Source organism: Sciurus carolinensis, chromosome X (assembly GCF_902686445.1).
Source record: "Sciurus carolinensis chromosome X, mSciCar1.2, whole genome shotgun sequence".
Lineage (NCBI taxonomy): Eukaryota > Metazoa > Chordata > Mammalia > Rodentia > Sciuridae > Sciurus > Sciurus carolinensis.
The window spans coordinates 31,476,983-31,493,382 of NC_062232.1; the positions used below are offsets into that span (position 1 = coordinate 31,476,983).

The following is a 16,400-nucleotide window of genomic DNA, read 5'->3' on the forward strand; positions in this document are numbered from 1 at the left end:
TTTCTTGAAGAATAGAATCCTCTGAGCTTTAATCTGTTTCAGAAGAACAGTTGGAGATTCAAAAACAAGGCTCCAAAGACTGGAAGGTTTAGATTATATTTTCACGCTGAAGGATAGAACACAGGGTGGTGACTCTCCAGTCCCACCCTTCTTCCAGAGTGGACCTGAATTGTCTCCCTACTGGGAGGCCGAGGTGTGGGAAGCCATCCTTATTTAGCAGAATCAGACTAGGTTGAGCCATGTGACACAGAGGCCTGGCTTCTAGGAACTGCTGGGAAGCATGTGGCACGGTGTGGGAGTGGTTCCCTGTCTCCTTCTGGAATTTTCCCCCTAAGGGGATGGCTCCCCTAACTCCACTCTATCCCATCAATCATAGAAGAAGCTCCTTTACCAGCATATTATAAATAAAGGAGATTTGGGTGACTTTGTTGTTGTAAAGAGGCCAGAGCTGATATGGTCGGATCCCCCTTTCATAAAAAGAGTATTGGCTCTTGTGTGTTTATTGAGTAGATAAGTTTTTTTGATAATAGATAGAAAAACTGCCAACATCCTCTTCTGGCAGTTAACCCTTTCCTACTCCACACAGGATGTGGCAGAGAGGACCCGACACCAAGGGAATATTTTGTAAGGAAAATCATTTGAAAGTGTAGTCCCAGCAGTCATTGGCAATTTGGGCATGCAGGGCCACAAGAACTTTCTTTGCTTTTTCTATCTGGACCAATAGAAAACTTTCCTGAACAAAAAGGCAAATTCTCTGTGAGTCCTTTGTTATCCTAATATAATAATAATCATGATAATAACAATAATTTTTCTTTGCATTTACATAAGTCTTACATGCACAGTCCTACAAAAACCCTATCAGGTAGATAGTACTCTCCATTTCACAGATGAGGAAGTTGAGGCACTGACAGGTTAAGGAACTTGCCCAAGATCACATAGCTAGGGTGGCTCCAACATATTTGTTCTTAGCTATCTGATGAGAGCACCAATAACTACAACATAACCAACTGCCAGCTTTCATTTGTTGGTTTATTTTGCAAGATACAGATATTTCCCGTTTTCTCTGTAGTTCTTAGGGAAAAATGATGATATTTGCTAATAATAGATGTGTGGAATTATCACTGTCACCATTGAGGTGGGTGAGGTGGCTGTTTACAAGGTATGAAGTGAGACCTCCTGGGAAAGTGTCAGAAATACTACCACTTAGAAATATGTCACTTTTGGCTTTAAATGCTTTAAGATCCTGAGGAAGCACAATAAAAATTCACATAAATCTGAAGGGAGTAATCTTTCGAATATGAGTAGCTGCTAAACTCTCTGAGACTCCATTTCATCTGTGACGTGCAAATCACAGGAGTTAAAAGGGAAACTCAAAGGAAACACTTGTCTCAGAACTTGACACTACAACCTTCTCTTTTAGAAACAAACTATGGGGGCTGGGGAGATAGCTCAGTTGGTAGAGTGCTCGCCTCACAAGCACAAGGCCCTGGGTTCGATCCCCAGCACCACAAAAAAAAAAAAAAAAAAAAAAAACGAAGCAAACTATGTAATGGTGGCTTGGAAAGGACATGGGAGAAGAGGGTCACAGGAGAAATGCCAGGGAAGCAAGGAGCCAAGCAAGAGCTGAAAGGGGGACAAGATAGCCTTCTCAGAACTCCTCATCCTGCTGAAGCACCTTCCCCACGGCATCCTGCTCCAAGCCCATGTGAGCTTGGGGCTGGAGAACTCTGGAGGTAGACAGCTGTGCTGGACAGAGGGTCAGGGGGCTACCAAGATGCTCTTTTAAAATGTCATGTTTCGCTAGGTGCGGTGGTGCATGCCTATAATCCCAGAGGGTTGGGAGGTTGAGGCAGGAGGATCACGAGTTCAAAGCCAACCTCGACAACTTAGACTCTGTCTCAAAATAAAAAAAAGTAAAAAGGGCTGGGGATGGAACTCAGTGGTAAAGTGACCCTGGGTTCAATCCCCAGTACCAAAAATAACTAAATTAATTAAAAATGTCACATTTATAACCATAATACACAGGTTACCCATGAAAATCCCAAGGCAGAGCTTTTAGACAAAGGGGAGACATCTGGTGATTTATTATTGTGTTTATTATAAAAGATTTCAATAGCAATTACAGTTGCAGAAATCTAAGAAAGTACTATATTATAGGGGCTGGGCCAGGCATTGTTCTAGATCCTGAAGAATTGAAGATAATAAAAGCTAACCCCCAATTACATCAACTGTGACTTTTTTTCTATTTTCTCTCTGTCTCTCTGTCTGTCTCTGTCTCTGTCTCTCTCTCTCTCTCTTGCTGTGGTAACTTACATTTCAAATCCAACTCCCTAAAGTTTCTCCTAAGGGCTTTATGTACATGTATATGTGACAGCAAGTAAACTTATTTTGAGACAAGATCTCGAAATCACCCAGGTTGGCCTCCCACTCTAGATCCTCCTGCCTAAGCCTCCAAGTAGCTGGGATTAAAAGTGTGTGCCACTATACACAGTAAAGAGTCAAACTTTATCTTTGAGAAGTTATAATGAGAAACACAACTAGTACTATTTAAACTAGGTGGTGCATTGGGGGAAGATTATCTGGATATATAAATAAAATGTCCTTTAGGTGTGAGAGACTCAACCTCTTACTAGCAGATGTTCTGTTATTGCTAATAATTGTGTAAAAATGTTCTGTCTTGCACAGCCTAGATTGATAGGGTTCTACAAAGTCTTTCCCTGCTTTATGGCTCACCAGAGGGTAAGTTGGAGGCAAACTTTTATCCACAGATGGAAATTCTATGGAGAGGTCTAATGGGGCCATGTACATTAAGGCACAGATGTGAGCATGCTGAAATGAAGTAATTGCCTCTAGGGAATGTGCTGCCAGGGTACAGGCCCAAATGACAGATTAGAACAACATGTGCCAAACTTCACCAAAGAGAACCACCCATTTTTAAAAGCATCATAGAGGAACATCAAACTACTAATGCAATGAATGAACAGGTCCTGGAGAATAGGCATCGAGGTGGGGAAGAAGACAGAGGACACTTCTGCTTTATTCATAAGTTTCTGTAAGTGTGTGATGTGATCAAAAGTTTAAAACATGAATCAAAAATCAAAAGGTGCAACCCCAAAACCAAGGGGTGGAAAAGTTCTGTGCTAAACTGTACACACAAAGCACAAGGGGGAAGCACACGGCTGGGTCTGGGAGACTTGGCGGGCTTTCCGGTGTAGCTTGAGGCCTGGGAAGGCCTGGGCACATGAATAGGAGTCCTCTGGGCAGGCCCTGGGGGTGATTCTATCCTGGAGTTAACCAGTTGGCGTCTTCTTTCTCCTGTTCTTCCTTTTCCTTTTTTTCCTCCACTCCTTCTTACAAGTACATACTGAGTACTAACTGTGTGCCAGACACAATTCTGGCCTTTTGGGATATGGCTGTGAGCATACTGTACTGGAGACAGGCAATAAACAATTACAGAGGTAAAGCATAGAGAATGTTAGATGGCGGCTGGCGGACCACACCTGAAAGCACAGGTAAACCATCATAGATACACTCTCCCACTCTGAGTTGTAAATGTCTCACATAAAAGAAATAACCTGGGCTGGGAATGTAGCTCAGTGGTAGAGCATTCCCAGAGCATGGGCGAGGCCCTGGGTTCCATCTTCAGTTCCTCAAAAAAAAAAAAGAAAGCAAGAAAGACAACCTCATTCTAACTGCCAAGTTTCACTTACTCGGTAAGAATGCCATCTGCTGTATCTCTTCCTTCTGGTGTCTCCCAGGACACGCGAACTGTCAGCTTATTGGGTTCAGCAATGCGCTCCTTCACACTTGGGCACTTGATTCTAGGAGGTTCCATATCTGAAAATATAACCCAAACATTCTCACAGTCATCAAGAAATAACTTGTCAATGGAGGAAGGAAGGACTGTATAGAGGGAAAAGAGGGGTGGGAGGGGTGGGGGGAAGGGAAAAAAATAACAGAATGAATCAAACATTACCCTATGTAAATTTATGATTACACAAATGGTATGCCTTTACGCCATGTACAAACAGAGAAACAACATGTATCCCATTTGTGTACAATAATAAAAAAATAAAATAAAATAAAAAAATTAAAGACTTTAAACATCTAAAAAAAAAAAAAAAAAGAAATAACTTGTCAAACTGGGATTCAACACTCACTTGATGTACCGAGACTTCTACACACTCCCCATTTTTGAAGAGTTTCTTCACTCTATTTCTCTTCCCTCTTTTCATTACCCTTTCTCTCCTGCTGAGTTTTGGAGATTGTTTGGGTACTCACAGCACAGAACTAAACCTGCAATCATCTTGCCTTGCTAAGAGTCCCATGAGGCAATGCATTAGCTACAGCTCCTTCTCTCCATGCTTCTAAACTCTGCTCTCTTGGCAACATTGCGGTTACCCAGCTAAAGCTAAAAGTCATATGACTTTAGTGAGCTCCTCCTGCTTTAAAGGCAGCAACAGAGAATACCAGCAAAGGTAACCTACCTAACATCTAATCTGATTCAATTCAAGGCAACAGATCTTTCAGGAGTGCCTACCTTACCCAAGGCTTCATTCCAACTGTGGTCAGAGGTGCAAGAGAATCAGTGCTCCTGACTTGTCTGTTTAAAGTATACTAGGAGGATTATATCTCCATGCATGAAATATAACACAAGGTGGAAAATGGCATGGTAAAAGTGAATGCCATGGAGGAGTCACCCTAGTCTTTCATTTTACAAATGTGCAAACTGAGGCTCAGAGAACTTGGGTGATTTATTTAAGACCATGCACATAAGTAATGGCAGTGTGAATTACATCCCAAGATGCACTTATCACTGGAGCAAGCTCCCTCTCTTCCTGCTATGTTTACCCAATATAACATGCAGTATCTTTTTTTTTTTTTTTTGGTACCATGGATTGAACCAGGGGCACTTAACCAGTGAGCCACATCCCCAGCCCTATTTTGTATTTCATTTAGAGACAGGGTTTCACTGAGTTGTTCAGGGTCTTGCTAAATTGCTGAGGCTGGCTCTGAACTAGAGATCCTCCTGTCTCAGTCTCTGGAGTCCCTGGGATTACACGCATGCACCATGCCTGGTGGCATTCAATATCTTAAAACTGGTCTGTATCTTGAAATGGTCTGCCTGGGTCCACTCTCCCCTCCAACTTCCACTACATGTGGTTTTGTGTTTTACCTTGGCTATGGCCTCCAAAGGCCTCCCAAGTTTCCCCAAACCAGTCTCTGTACCTGGTTGTAGAAGTTCTGCCCCCTTACTCTCCAGATGGTTTGATAATGAAGGCAAGAAGTAAAGAAGATGGTAATTCTGCACTGGGTTATATTCCATCTGATAACTGAAGTGAAATCACAAGAGGCAGTTTGAACTTTTGCAAGTTCTACTTGATGTTTCTGAGCAGGCAGAGAATGTATTTAAAGAGAGTACAGGACATTCAGCTTTGTATTGCTTTACTTATCAACCAACAATTACCTAAATACTATTACAACCTGAATGAAAATTAAATGTCCTTTTCATCCTGAACTGCAAAGGTCTTTGAGAATTAAATGCATCAAGTAAAATTCTTCATATACTTCCTCTGGGTCTTGTCTCATAACTTCTCATTTTATTTAGGGTAAGAAATTATGAATAGTTTGTTAAACAATTTTACCTTTAGCTATCTGAATTCATTTTCATTCTATGTCATGCTTCAATGGAGTGTGAATTTACTAATAATATACTAATCCTAAATTGAACAACTACCATGTTTTATTGAATCTAAGTCACTACTGATTGTGAGATGTATTACAATTTCAGGGATATTAAAATGTAAAAAAAAAACATGCCTCTTAGAACTCATCAAATATACAAATGTTAAGATGAAAGACAGTTTAAATGCATTTGAGGAGTCTATTTTCTAAGGTTTAAAAATCCAATTTTTTTTACTATAATAGGTGATAGAAGACATACTTTTAGAATTCCAATGAATATTTCACAGCTTTGGGTGATCGGTGATCCAAAAGACAAGTATACAATGCCTGCCGCCTGCTGGTCAGGCAGAGCCAGCACTCACTGTACAGAAAATATATTTATGAAAATAATTTAAAACAAAAGAACAGGGGCAAGGAGAGGATATAAGTTTCCATGTAGAATCTTATCATGTTACCATATTTCCTCGGAGAGAGAATTGTCAGAAGGAAGACTGACTTTTAGTCTGTGCCAAGAGAACTAAACATTTGGATGATACACTGAGGTTTTGTCCTATAACAACTCCATGTAGTGACAGTGTGAGTGAATGTACTGCAAAGTAGGTCATCTAGGTAGAGTTTCAGAGCCTCCCACGGCTAGTTCGTGTCCACTTAACAATGACCAATGGAAACTGGCCTAGTTTTTCAGAAGCAGCACTCTTCCAAACCAGAAAAAGAATAAATAAATCACTATAGATAATAGCTAATATTTCCTGAATGCTTCCTATATGCCCACCACATGCTAAGCACCCCCTCCCCGCCCCACTGCATTATTTCATCAAATTCTGACAACCACCCATTAGACTAAGCAGTGCTAATAGCATCCCACTTATAGGCTGGGAAGCATTTTCTCTCTCTGGGGATTTCTTTGTGGTCTGGGATCTTAAGACACCATTACATATTTTAAATTTATTTTAATAAGCCAAATGCTTCTGTGAGTCTGCTGGCTGTTGACACAGTGTTTTCTTCCAACCTTTGCACACATACTCTTTTGGGATTGCCTACCACAGTTTCCTCATAAACCCTTGAAGAGAGGCAGCAAGGCTTGATTCTAATGCATCCTCAAGCAGCTGCCCTTCCTCTCAGCTGATGAGACCAGCTGGCCTGCCCATCAGCTGATACTCTAGAGCCTAAGCCTGTTATTCCCCAGCCCTGGGTCACCATAGCTTCTTAAAAGTTATGATAAATTTCCATGAATGAAATGAACAAAGTTACTATAGAAACATAATTACTATTCCTTGTTGAGTCAGGATGCCTGTAGAGTCAGTTATTATGTGGAAACCCTGAAGCCTTAGTAAAAATCATGTCCTCTGCTCTCTGCCTCATTCATTGGAGACATCTGGCAAATGATCTCCTTTCTCTGTGTTCCAGTTTCTTTGGCACCATAAGTTTTCAGAGAACTATCCAGAAAGGATGAACAAAGCAAGAAGTGAAGCAAAGAGATCCACAATTAAAAGTCACCATCGTTATCTGAAAGATGCCCAACTAAAATATAAAAGATGAGGAGTAATATATTACAGTGCATCAACTACTGCAGCTTAACTACTTACTTGGAAATCTTTTAACATGTCCAACCATGTAGGTGGTGGAAGTAAAGAAGAGGTTCAAATGGACAATCACTTGTTCACCAACTAACAATAAAATGCAAAGAAAGTAACCCTAAGCCAATTACAGACCTAAGCTCTTCACAATCTGGCACCTTCAGCTTTCACTAGCTTGGAAACCAGCTGCCACCTAAAGCAACTGACCAGAAAGACCTTATAGAGAGGGTGTGTGTGTGTGTGTGTGTGTGTGTGTGTGTGTGTGTGTATGTGTGTGTGTGTGTGTGTGTGTGTGAGAGAGAGAGAGAGAGAGAGAGAGAGAAAGAGAGAGAGAGAGAGAGATGGACAGAGAGACACAGAGAGAGACACATAGAGAGACAGAAAGAGAGACTGATTCAGCCAGACCCCAGCCTGTATAGCTTCCCCCAGCTGAGGTGCAAGATATGTGAGGGAAGCCATCTTGGATCTTCCATCCCTAGTCATCTTAGCTATCACCACAAACAGCAGAGATGAGCCATCCAAATGATGCCCTGCTCAAATTTTCAAGCATTGCTCAACTATGTTAAGCAATAACAGAGTTGTTTGAAACCTCCAAGTTTTGAATGGCCTGTGGTAGAGCATTATATTACTGGTACAGATATAAGAATATAAGGTTAATGATGGAGAAGGGAAGAATTCATTTTATGGAGGCATAGGAAGTCAGTGACTGCCAAAGGCAGAGCAGAACATGGCCATTGAAAATTCTCCCAATTGTTTGCTTTCCCCAAACAAAGCATAGTCCCTGTGGATGGCTCTGGGAAGTGGGTCCATTTCTTTGGCATTCTAAGTCTTCAGAGAACATTCCAGAAAAAAATGAAGAAAGCAAGAAGAGGAGCAATGAAGTCCACAATTAATAGTCACCATCTTTACCTGAGAGATTCCCAGCTAAAATTTCATTGGTCATACCTTGATAATAGAGTGGGCCATTCAAAGTGTACCTATTTAGTTTGCACTGGCAAGTCATATTTAGTAAAAACTAGATCAATATCTCAATCAATCAAATGGTTTTAAAACTAAAATTGGATTATTGAAAATTTGAAAAAGAACCTATATTTGTCAACCTATGAAAAAATTAGCATTATTGAAGGGCCCTTGCAACAATGTACATTTGTTACTAGTTCACTGATGTTTTTTCAATTAAATAATCCAATTCAGCCCAGTTTATGTTCCTATGGGTCATTGGGTAAACCCACCTGTCAGACAGTTGGGAAAAAAAAAAGTGCTATCAATTTGCATATCTTAAGTCCTAGAGTTTTTTTTTCCGGAATTTCATTTGTGTTAATAAATATCTATATGTTCTACTCTATAGGAAGCAAAGTAATAAGTGAGCAATTCCAAAAGCAATGTTGATTTTTACACTGTCCTTTGTTAAAGCAATTAAATGGGTGCCCTCTACGTGTTGAAAGACACTTGCTGGGTTTTTTCTGTCCATGATTTTAAATCTATCATTTTTTTCTTCCTGTTTTGGCCCAGAAAAATGTGTTGGTCTAAAAGAGAGATCATGTGTCTACTCAAAATCTGGTCTCTAAATGAGGACTTGATGTAATTCCAACTATCCATTGTTCTATGTAATCAAAACTAACTGAAAATAGAAAGAGAGAAAAAAAAATACCCCCCAAAAAACAATAGTGGTTACATTCTAAAGGGTTTTTAAAAATATATCAGTGGAGGTTGTGGATCCTACAATTTACAGTATGTTTTCTCTCCTACATTGAATTTTCTATATCTATTTCTGTAATAACCATGAACATGAGTCCACTGCCAGAATGTAGTCTGAATAAGAGAATTAATTTTAACTTGTGGCACTTTCAAATTAGCCAGACCACAGAACTGACCTCCTCAGAGGCAAAGAAAGTCCAGACTTCCCTCTTCCAGACTGGTCTGGTCTGGAAGAGAACTGGGTCAACTTTCTCAGCACTCAGCACAGTTGTGGCCAAGATATCCTGGTTCAAGGTTGTGTGGAACCTGGGAACTACTCAGCCCCCATGTGTCAGCTCCTAAAGCAGGCTGAGGCTCTAATTTATGCTCAAGGAACCCCTATCCCTGCCAACACACAAACAAACTTATTAAACTAATTTAATACATTTAAAGCCAAAGGAGTAAATGATACCTTTGGAGTAAAATTCGCTGGGGACAAGCTCCAACATGTCTGGTACTAAATCAAAGAAAGTACTGCCTGCTTTCTTTCCCTATTTTTCTTTTTTCCTGGGAGCTCCAAGCCCTCCTGTGGCTCGCTGTGTCCTGTTTTGCCACCTAATTGCATACACAAAGCTCTTCTCCCAAATATGCCTGAACCTTATACTGGCAAATTGTACAATAAATCTCCTGAAATTGGGGTTCATTTCTTAGTTCCTTCTTTCTCCCTCTGGGGAAGTTCCAGGGCCATCTGGTCCAACTTTAGACATGCTTGTTGCTTTTTGAGAACAACCAGCATTTTCTTTCCATTGTTGCACACAATCTGGAAATTCGAACAGTATGGTCCCTAGTGTGCTCTGCCAAAGTTTGCTTAGCACAAAGATTTTTGAGTTTCTCTACTCCTCCCACCATTACCTCTGCCCCTTTCAAAATGAGGGAACAGAGATTCATATTTCCCCCTTTGGTTTGTTTTCAAGAGCTAACTTACATGTACCAAAGCTCAGGGAGGTACTGAAAGCAACATCTGTCAGGTGTCCTTTTGATCTGACATCTAGCCTTAGGCTATGTCTTCTAAGAGGCACATGTCCAAAGCTCACCCCTGCAACACATTCCACCTGCACCCCTCAAGCCAGACTGCTCTGCAGTCTAATTTTCACTGAGCATTGCAAGACTCAGGAAGAAAAGCTGAAATCCTCAGAGGAAGGTCAGCAGGCCAAACTTTCTGTTGGTACTTAGTTTTGCTTTAGTATCAAAATGACGTTCCTGCAGATTTCTTTTTTCTTTTTGATACCAGGGATTGAACCCAGGGGCGCTTAACTACTGAGCCACATCCCCAGTAATTTTTTGTATATTATTTAGAGAAAGGGTCTCTCTGAGTTGCTGAGGGCCTTGCTAAATTGCTGAGGCTGGCTTTGAACTCGCGATCCTCCTGCCTCAACCTCCTGAGCTGCTGGGATTACAGGTGTATGCCACCACACCTGGCTCCTGCAGATTTCTTTGCCTGGTGGGTGCCAGGTAGGTTTGCCAATAGGAGACACTTTTATGAGATTACAAGGTGGGAAAGAGGTAGGAACCATTGTGTTTTTGGTAGTAGATTCAATGAGTGTTTCCTGGGCTCCTGACTTCCTTCTCACCAGTAATGGTGTCAGGTGCAGAAATGTCACCATGGAGGTAGGCTCATGGACTTTTGAGTGACACTACCATACCACTTTTGCTCCTCTAGCCATGGTCAGTAGTGGCTTCCTGATGTAACTAATTGCTGATAACAGCATTTGTTCAATTTTGCTCCAGTTCCTATACAAAATTCCTTTGTTTGAGATATCTAAAATGGTTTCTGTTGCCCTGATTACTGCCAAATACAAGTAACTACCTAAATGATGGAAGAGAAGCCTAGAATAAATCTGAGTCAGTTCCCTGAATTTAAAAAAAAATTGGTGCATCTTAATTACACAGAATGGTGGGTTTCATTGTGGCATATTTGTACATGCATATAACATAATTTGGTCAATTCTATTTCCCAACACCTCCCTTGCCCTGATCCTCTTTTTACCCTAATGGTTTCCCTTCTACTTTTATTAGATATCTATTTGGACTCATTGGTCTTGTTAAATGGATTCAAGACACAGTCTAGGTTGTGACTCTGATATAGAAGGGTTTGGTTGCATCTTTAGGCTGGTCCCTTGGTTGTAGCTCATTGAGCACATAATTTCAGAGTGAGAATGGCTGATGCTACCAGAAACAATGGTGGACAATGTTGCCATCATGAAGACATCGTGAGCCTCAGGCCAGGGAAGTTGTCTCATGTTAGCCACTAGAGGATAGCATCAGATTTTTTTCTTACTCTTGAAGTAACTTCCTCAGACACTGAGTAGTCAGGAAGGAGTCCTTGGGGGTACAGCACATTAGCAGACTGAACTAAACTGTTCTTTGGACAATAGGCAGACACAAGCTACCCAATAGCCAGGCTTCTAAGGTCAGCTGCCTTGCCCACCCCTGCTCCCTCACCCTGATCCTTAGGGTCAGATCTATCTGATCTTAGGACCAGAGCTTTAGGCCTGAGAACCTGGAGATGTAGTCCCAGGCTGAGGTCTGCAGGACTTCAAGCAAGTGAATCCATCTCTCAGGCCTCATCTGTAGAATGGGGAATGGGACTAGAATGTTCTCTAAGAAGGTCCTGGCAGCTCTTGGGCTTTATGTTTTAGTTAGCTTATTTGAAGCTGTGACCAAAAGTCTCAACAAGAATAATGCAGAGGAGGTAAAGTTCATTTTGGCTCATGGTTTCAGATGTTTGGTCCATGGTCAGTGGACTCCATATAGCTCTATGTCTGAGATAGACAGAACATCATGGCAGAAGGTCTGGTGGAGGAATGTGGCTTGGGACATGGGAATCAGGAATCAGAGAGAAAGCTTCACTAACCAAGAAAAAATAGAACCCCCAAAGTCATACTGCCAGTGACCTACTTTCTCTAGCCACATCCTACCTGCCTGTAGTTACTGCCCAGTTAATCCATATCAGTGGATTTAATCCACCGATTAGGTTGAAATTCTCATAAGATAATCATTTCAACTCTGTAAATGATGCCCTAGAACAGTAATTCTCAACCACTTGAAAGAACTTCAAAAAACTTCAGTGCCCCAGAGTTTACAATTCAGCAGATGGAGGGGGTGGGAGAATTTACATTTCTAACTAGTTCTCAGGGGCTATGGCTGCTGCTGTTCCCTGGGTCAGAACGTGAGAACCCCTCATGCCCACCAAATCCAGAGTAAGGTAAAATATCCCAATCCCTTCCAGCTAAGCCAAGTCAGTGCTGCAGTCTACCAGTTAATGACAAGGTTAACTATATGTCAGCCAAAAGGCAATATATACATGCTCTCTGCAGGACTGTCCCTGTAAACTGCTCAATGCTATAGGACCCTGGACTATCTTGGTAGGAGTGTGCCACACCTCTGCCTGCCAGTACCTGCCTCAGTAGCCAGCCAGAAAAGAGACAAAAGCCATGTGGAAGCCATTAGTCTTGAAGTCAGCTTTAAGACAGAGACTGAGGTTAGGTCTAGGGCCAGGTCAGAAGCCAGGGATGAAGAAAGCTTCTAAAAAGCAAAGTTGGTGTTTACATTTCACTCATGGACCACTGATGCTGTCTTTAAAATCCACTATCTGAACACCCACTGCTCCTCCCAAAGCATGTGCCTCCTGAGGGCTGTGGAAGTTTCTTACCCACACAGGAGGCTGGCCGGCCACTCCAGGCCTTGTTGTCCATACATGTGACTGTCCGTTCCCCTTTCAGTGTGTATCCTGGTGAACAATAGTACTCACAGCGGGAGTTAAAGTAGGCACCATCTACACACTTAAACCCTCCATTCGCTGGCATGGCAAGGGTAGGACATCGCTTTTCTGAAAAAGAGAAAATCAGATCTTCAGCATTTTTTTATTTCTGTCCATAGAGTTTCAGAATCCAGAAACTCTATATGCATACAGTGAAAAGTTCATTGAAATGGAACAGATGGAAGCAGAGAAGCAATGGCTGCTGTATGTCACACAGAAGAGATACGAAGTTTCATGCCAGACTGGCTTAGGTTGGCATCTCAGCCAAGCCACTGTCAGAGGCTGTTTCCCAGAAGCAGTCTCAGACGAGGATTTGTCTGTGAGTGGTTTAGTAAGAAAGTGCTCCCAGGGGAGATCAGTGAGGAGAAGGCAAAAGCAGGACAGGGAAGGGGAGGGAGCCAAGTAGTGGGTGATCTCCAGCAAAGTCAACCTCAGCCTGCTCCTGCAGGGCAGCACCTGAAGGTGAATGACAGCTTTGAGCCTGTCTAACTCCAGGCAAGGAAGCTGGTCTTTGTTAATCCTTTACCACTCAGTCATTGCACAGCTGTGGGCTGCCTGTGGGAGATGCTTTCCCTTGTAAGAAAAAACAGAGAGGAGTCCTGTGAAAAAGCAGCAAGGTAGACTGAGCAACTCTTTAAGGGCAAGGTGCTCAGAAGCAGGGAGGACAGGTGACCCAGTCTGGTAAAAGGGCACTGGGGAGATCTGGGTGGAACACTGATAAGTGTCCACCACAGTCACCCAGTTGCATAATCTGCATGGCCTGGATCAACCGGCTGCAGCCCTGAGCCTCAGTTTCCCCAACAATGAAGTTAAAGTCATGGCACCCTTATTTCTAGTGATTGGTGCAAAATTTGAATGTGTGTGAAATGCTAGGCAAACACTATGTGGCTGCTTTGAATAACCAGGACATCTAAGATGGGCTTCAACAATGCTGTCCCACAAAGAGCTTTCTGAAGGAGACCCTTCAGAGCATGGCATCTGTGTGTCTTTTTTTCCCCTCTTAATCCCAACACCTCTTTAGGATCCAGACCTTATTGAACAAACATCATTTGTTCAAACATTATATTTGCTGCACTCTCTTTGGCCCTTTCCCCAAACAGCTTCTCTCTGAAAGGAGCCCTGCCACTTCTACCATGTCTGAAAAACCCACTGGTTGTCACTTACGAGAGGAGCTTTTCTCATCAACATGCCATGAAAAGCCCTGATATCAGAGCAAAAGAATTCTGACTCAGATTGTCCTTGAGGATCAGGCACAGGGCTGGGCTACTCACGTTTGCAGATGACCTTGTCGGACCACCGCTTGTTTGACTGGCAGATGAGTTGGGAAGAGCCATGCAGCTCATATCCCTTCTGACAGCGAATGTCACACCTGGTTCCCAGGGCCGTTTTGTAGTATCCTCCTTGAGGGGCCCTGCAGTACACATCCCCGTACTTCACCTTGATGGGGGAGCACCAAGGAGTGTCTGCAGGTAGCAGAAACAAAGGAGGGGAGAAATAGGAAGTGACATAAACACATCCCCTCATTTCTGTGTTCCCAACCTGTTTGCATACCTGATTTTGGACCTCCAATAGTACCCAGTGTTTCTGTAGATGTCTCTGGACAAGGAGATTATGATCTAGGAACTAGGGATTGGGGACATAGTTGAATGTGATTCTAAGTTCCTCTATGCCTAACTGTGTATATCTTGGACAAGTTACCCTACCTCTCTGACTTAATACCTATGCCTGTGCCAATAGGGCTATTAGAAGGACTAAATTAAAAAATGTCTATCAATCACCTACCACAGTGCCTAGCACATAGTAAAGGTTCAATAAATGTTTCTTCTTTCTAGTATTTCCCTTAACTGGATACATAAATCTCCTCAGAGTCCATCAATATCATTGTGAACTCTGACCCTAGCCATTCATCCACAGTGTGTGTGAGGGGGTCAATAATATACATACCACAGTAAAAAAAAAATCACAATACAATGTTGTTTGTTAATATAATGTTAATACAATGTTGTTTGAATTAAACTCTATTTCCAGGTGTTTGCAACAGTATATCATTTTGGCTTCAATCCACAGAACAATTGCTCCTCATAGGAAAGCAACTCCCTTTTTCAGATGTCCCTAATTATGCCCCATTTTGGTAAGACAGTGACATCTTTTCCAGATGGCAAAGTTGCAGGGTGTTTTGATTTCAGTCTCACTGTTGCCCAGAGCATAGCTAGAATGACACTAATAAATCAGAATTTGTCCCCTGGCTTTTTGAAAGCCATTAAATACAAGGGCAAGACTAGCTTCTTGGTAGGGAAGTTCCCATAATCCATGGGGGCCAGTGAGAAGTTCCCTCAACTCTGCCAGGCACAGTGAATGTGAAGAGCCCCTACTCTACAGAGCCTGACTTATCACTACCACAGCACCTGAGCTGTCAGAGAGTGGGGTAAGTCTGCCATCGTGTGGCCAGGAAGGAAGGAGACCAGGCCCTGTTTCGTCTTCCCAGGAGTTCTCTATGGAGCATGCGCTTCTCTGCTTCTCAGCCACAGAAATCAAAAGTCCTGTCCAGGTCTTGGGCATGCACCACTTTTTTACTTTTGTGCTTTCATATTCCTTTTGACCAATACTTTTATCATATAATGTTTTGCAGACAGTTTCAAGAGGGTCCTAAACTCAGGACTAGAGTAATATTCCCAGGATTTTCTGAGTAAAAGTGATATTCTGAGAGCTGGCCCTAGAGCTGATTAAATTTGTGTGGATATAAACTTGAGGAAGCCCACACCAGTCCTGCAGAATTCCTCAGTTTCCTTCCTAAGGGTTTTATACAAATAGTCTGTATGTACTACATATATCTATGATACATGCAAATATAAGCAGCATATACACACATCACAAATTCACATGCAATTAGTAAATTATGCCTCCTATTCTGAGTCTTCAAATTCTCCTAGCAGTGCTGGCCAAGAAAGCTGTAGTGTTGTCAACATGGTGTGTGGGGGGGACTTGTTTTAATTTATTTGCAAAAGAAATTTCTTTTGAATTACTTTCCAAGACAAATCTTTGGAAGATATTTTGACGTTTAACAGCTCTGCAGTGATAGTAATTAAAATGTCAGTGAGTGATTTGAATTTAAAGTGCAGGCAAGTGCCATGAATTAATGTGAATTAACAAAATGTTCAACACGGAGGTTTAGAAAAAGAAAGCTCTTCTGCTGCTTTAGTTAAGATGGGGTTTACTAAGTAGAATCTAAATTGGTTATTCAGGAAAGCCTTTTCAACCCCTTGGGCCAATGTGGTAAGCACTCTAGCTAAATGGAGTTCATGAGGTAGGCAGTGTAATATAGCAGACTCTAGATATGAACCAAAACACCTTTTCAGCACCAAGTGTAATGTTAGCTAGCTATGTGACTCTGACAAATCACCCACTCTCTATGTCCTTGGTTTTTCATCTGTAAATGGGACAATACTGACATATCTCTACATGCCTCCCCCTTCTCTCAATTAGTATGAATATATGATGGTATTTCAAGTTAAAGAATCAAAAGTGATGCTTACCACATACTGGGAACACAATAAATGACAGTCAAATTTCTCTTTCTTTTATCTTATTTAACTTTAATTTAATTAAAAAACACTTATTGAGTATATACTCTATGCCAGGCA

The 16,400-nt window shown here is 41.8% G+C and overlaps 1 protein-coding gene across 2 annotated transcripts in view; it reads right to left on the bottom strand.

The window, feature by feature from the left end:
- Srpx (sushi repeat containing protein X-linked) overlaps positions 1–16,400 on the bottom strand; it is an 87,449-nt gene that overhangs the window by 13,111 nt on the left and 57,938 nt on the right. For both annotated transcript variants that reach the window (XM_047537182.1, XM_047537181.1), the window contains 3 exons: positions 14,031–14,222; positions 12,652–12,828; positions 3,711–3,837 (listed from right to left, as the gene is read on the bottom strand). In XM_047537182.1, the coding sequence (XP_047393138.1) occupies positions 3,711–3,837; positions 12,652–12,828; positions 14,031–14,222 (496 nt within the window). The remainder of the gene's footprint in view (positions 1–3,710; positions 3,838–12,651; positions 12,829–14,030; positions 14,223–16,400) is intronic.